General features: G+C 35.4%; 1 protein-coding gene across 9 annotated transcripts in view; it reads left to right on the top strand.

Moving 5' to 3' along the window:
• The window catches only part of LOC138324032 (V-type proton ATPase 116 kDa subunit a1-like), a 54,933-nt gene extending 53,201 nt beyond the window's left edge, over positions 1-1,732 (top strand). For all 9 annotated transcript variants that reach the window (XM_069269028.1, XM_069269032.1, XM_069269030.1 and 6 more), the window contains one exon: positions 239-1,732. In XM_069269028.1, the coding sequence (XP_069125129.1) occupies positions 239-332 (94 nt within the window). In that variant the 3' untranslated portion in view covers positions 333-1,732. The remainder of the gene's footprint in view (positions 1-238) is intronic.
• The last annotated feature ends 2,110 nt before the right edge of the window (positions 1,733-3,842 follow it).

The following is a 3,842-nucleotide window of genomic DNA, read 5'->3' on the forward strand; positions in this document are numbered from 1 at the left end:
GCTCAAATTTTTAACATTTTATTGCATAATAAAAACCCAAAGTTTTCATTTTTGACCGCCTGCTCACGCGGTCTCTATATATACAGGTCGCCGTCAATACACTTGTGATATTTCGCAAAAAAAGGGGTCAGCTATACTAGATGTATTCCGTTATTTGTATAAGTTGTATAACTTATTTCGCAATTGATGTAAAATAAATAAAGTTTATATTCAAAAGTTTTGTGTGAATATTTTTCAGGGTCGAGTTCCAGAGCAAGTTCTACCATGGAAACGGCTATAATTTTGATGCATTCAGCTTCAAGCATCTTCAGAATGCTGAACTAGACGATTAACCTTTGCTGAGCGGACCTTATACAAGAATAGCCAGACCCTTACCATAGTTATATATAAAACTTTTAGCTGCTTGTGATTGAGATAATGATTAGCGATAACTGTCTTCTACAAAGAAAATGTCAATTTACATGTATACATATTTTTTTATATATGTAAAATGCCAAACTGCAAAATGCATGGTCAAATTAAATATTTAGCTTTGAACATTGAATTAAAGTTAAAATAACACTGTTTAAAAGAATATGTACACAATGTTTGATAACTCATATTGGAGTTAGTGTCCTCGGCGCCTTTGTGATAAAATATGATGTTGAATTCAGGGTTTAATGGCTATCAAGATATTTATATAACGAATATTTTTTACCATAGGAAATTCAGTCCTGTGACTGTGAATCAGTTATACAGCAGCCTGGTACGATAAAATTCCCCAGTATTCTGTCTGTATAAAGGCGTTATATGGTACATTATAATTCCCCAGTATTCTGTCTGTATAAAGGCGTTATATGGTACATTATAATTCCCCAGTATTCTGTCTGTATAAAGGCGTTATATGGTACATTATAATTCCCCAGTATTCTGTCTGTATAAAGGCGTTATATGGTACATTATAATTCCCCAGTATTCTGTCTGTATAAAGGCGTTATATGGTACATTATAATTCCCCAGTATTCTGTCTGTATAAAGGCCTTATATGGTACATTATAAATCCCCAGTATTCTGTCTGTATAAAGGCCTTATATGGTACATTATAATTTCCCAGTATTCCGTCTGCTAGTTAATTATTTCCATTGTGGGTAGGTATTGATGGTGATGTCCTTACTGTTAGTACAAATTATATTCTTTTCTCTGAAAAATATGGCATAACAATTATACAACTGACAGATGACTATAATACAATGTTAGTGAAGGGACATGTAACACGACTTTTTGTAGTGAAGTAATCTAATTGAACAGTTCTTCAATTTGTAAGTAAAAAATCCTAAAGGAACCAAACAAGAAAAAAAGACTTTGATATAATTCCGTCTTTACACATTAGATGGAATCACCGCCCTTGTGGGTAAATATCAATTAATTGTGACGTTTTGTGACCGAATCTTTTCTCTGAAGGGTATGCCGCTACATTCTCAAACATGTGACATCACAATCAATACCTACCCGATAGGGGCAGATAACTCTATATGTTAGCAAATTCCGAACAATTACTAAATACATGATTAATTTGGTGCCTTGGTTTTGTGCCATCATATATATAAGATTTGTTAGTCATATTCTGTTAACAGTATACATGTCTTCCTCCAAGCTACTGTTAAATACTGGTTATAAATATATATGTTATGAAATTTGTGAAATTTTATTTTTTAATTTAATGATTATCAAATAAACAGTTATCTCTAGCATATTCCTATTGTCTGGACTTTTTACTAGAAAACTTAGGTTTCTGATACCCATACACTTGCATTACAATATATATCAAACATTGGATTGATAAAATCTGTTACCTGTAACTGATCGAGTTCGGGTTACCTCAGTCAAGGGCTAAGATTTTGTAACATAATCCCAACCGAGGCATTAGCTGAGGTTGGGATGTTACAAAATCTTAGCCCGAGGCTGAGGTACCCGATCTCGATCACTTACAGGTAATAACATTTTTTCACGCACCTCTAAAATATAACAAGACCCATCCATATTATATACGTGTTCAGAGTGTAAAATTATCTCGACTATCCCAGAATGGCTGCGTTTCTACCACATCTTTGAAGGATTCTGTTTTGTCTCTAAAATCAGGTTATCAATAAACAACAGCAAAAAGAAAAGGAGCTCATTTTAAGAGACAGATGATTTGGTCTACCGTCTTCCTTGCTTGAAATTTCATTTTAGAGTCAAAAACTTCATAAAATTTCAATGATACTATATAATAATGATACAAAAACCTGCCATTAGAGCGCATCAAATTCCACAATATTAGTCCGCCATCATCAGATGGTGGGCTATTCAAATCACTTTTCTTCCCTGGTCGGTCCTTCCGTTATTCCTTCTGTCTGTCTGTCAATATTTCTTGTTACCGCTATTTCTCAGAAAGGGCTGAAGGGATCTTTCTCAAATTTCATATGTAGGTTCCCCTAGTTGTGCATATTGCATTTTGGGACCAATCGGTCAACAAGATGGCCGCAAGGCAGCCATCTTGGATTTTGATAGTTAAAGTTTGTTACCACTATTTCTCAGAAAGTAAAGAAGCAATCTCTCTCAAATTCCATATGTAGATTCCCCTTGGGCCCTTGTTGTGCATATTGCCTTTTGGGTCCAATCGGTCAACAAGATGGCCGCCAGACAGCCATCCTGGATTTTGATAGTTAAAGTTTGTTACCGCTATTTCTCAGAAAGTACTAAAGGGATCTCTTTCTGCCATTCACTGATTTGGCCAAAGTTCTCTGATTCTCCCACCATTCACTGATTTGGCCAAAGTTCTCTGATTCTCCCACCATTCACTGATTTGGCCAAAGTTCTCTGATTCTCCCACCATTCACTGATTTGGCCAAAGTTCTCTGATTCTCCCACCATTCACTGATTTGGCCAAAGTTCTCCGATTCTTCCGCCTTTTACTGATTTGGCCAAACTTCTCTGATTCTCCGACCATTCACTGATTTGTCATCGGTTTTAGTTGTGATCAATTTTTTCTGTCAATCCCTAGAGTATGACTTCATGCGGTGTAGTCATGGCGTGCATCGTCGACGACGTCGTCAATATTGATGTTGCTGTGAATTTTTTTTATCTCGTCTTTTTATTTTGTATATGGAAGAAAAAAAATAATTCCTTTCCTATGTTTGTGTATGTGAAATTACAATTCCGTTCATGAATATGTAACCCTTAGCTGCAATATGGGAGCTCAATAAACAGATAATGGTGTCGTTCGTTCTATCCTACCCTCGGATTATATGTTCGTGAATTACACCTTGGATTGTGATTTCATTGTAACACCTTAGCTAGGGAAAGATTCTATACATGTTAGGAATGGATATATGTATATCATATGTATATTAACTTGATATGATTTAAATTTTATTTTCTGTCGGGTTCCAAGTCAGATAAATGTTATTACTGAATTTAGCCAGTTGAATGATGCAGGCCCTCTGGGCCTCTTGTTTGGTTTGATGGGGTATCAATATTCTGTGCATTTTCTCTCACTGACCTACATTGTACATGTACTATTTTCGATGGCGTGCAAACTTATGAATATTTATAAGAGAACCAAATCAAATTTGATCCAAGCTGCCAGGAGTATATGAGCGAAAGTGTGAATAACACCTGGGACCGATGATGCATCAGCTATTACTTTCAAGAAATAAAAATAACAAATTTTAATTGTCAAAATCTAACATGGCTGTCTGGTGGCCATTTTGTTTTCCATATCAGTATAAAATTGGCAAAAAAGGGACCAAGACATGGACTACAGATAACAACTGGTTTAATAGCTGATGACTTGATGATGATGTAACATACAGACAACAAGG

This window comes from Argopecten irradians, chromosome 5 (assembly GCF_041381155.1).
Source record: "Argopecten irradians isolate NY chromosome 5, Ai_NY, whole genome shotgun sequence".
Taxonomy (NCBI): domain Eukaryota; kingdom Metazoa; phylum Mollusca; class Bivalvia; order Pectinida; family Pectinidae; genus Argopecten; species Argopecten irradians.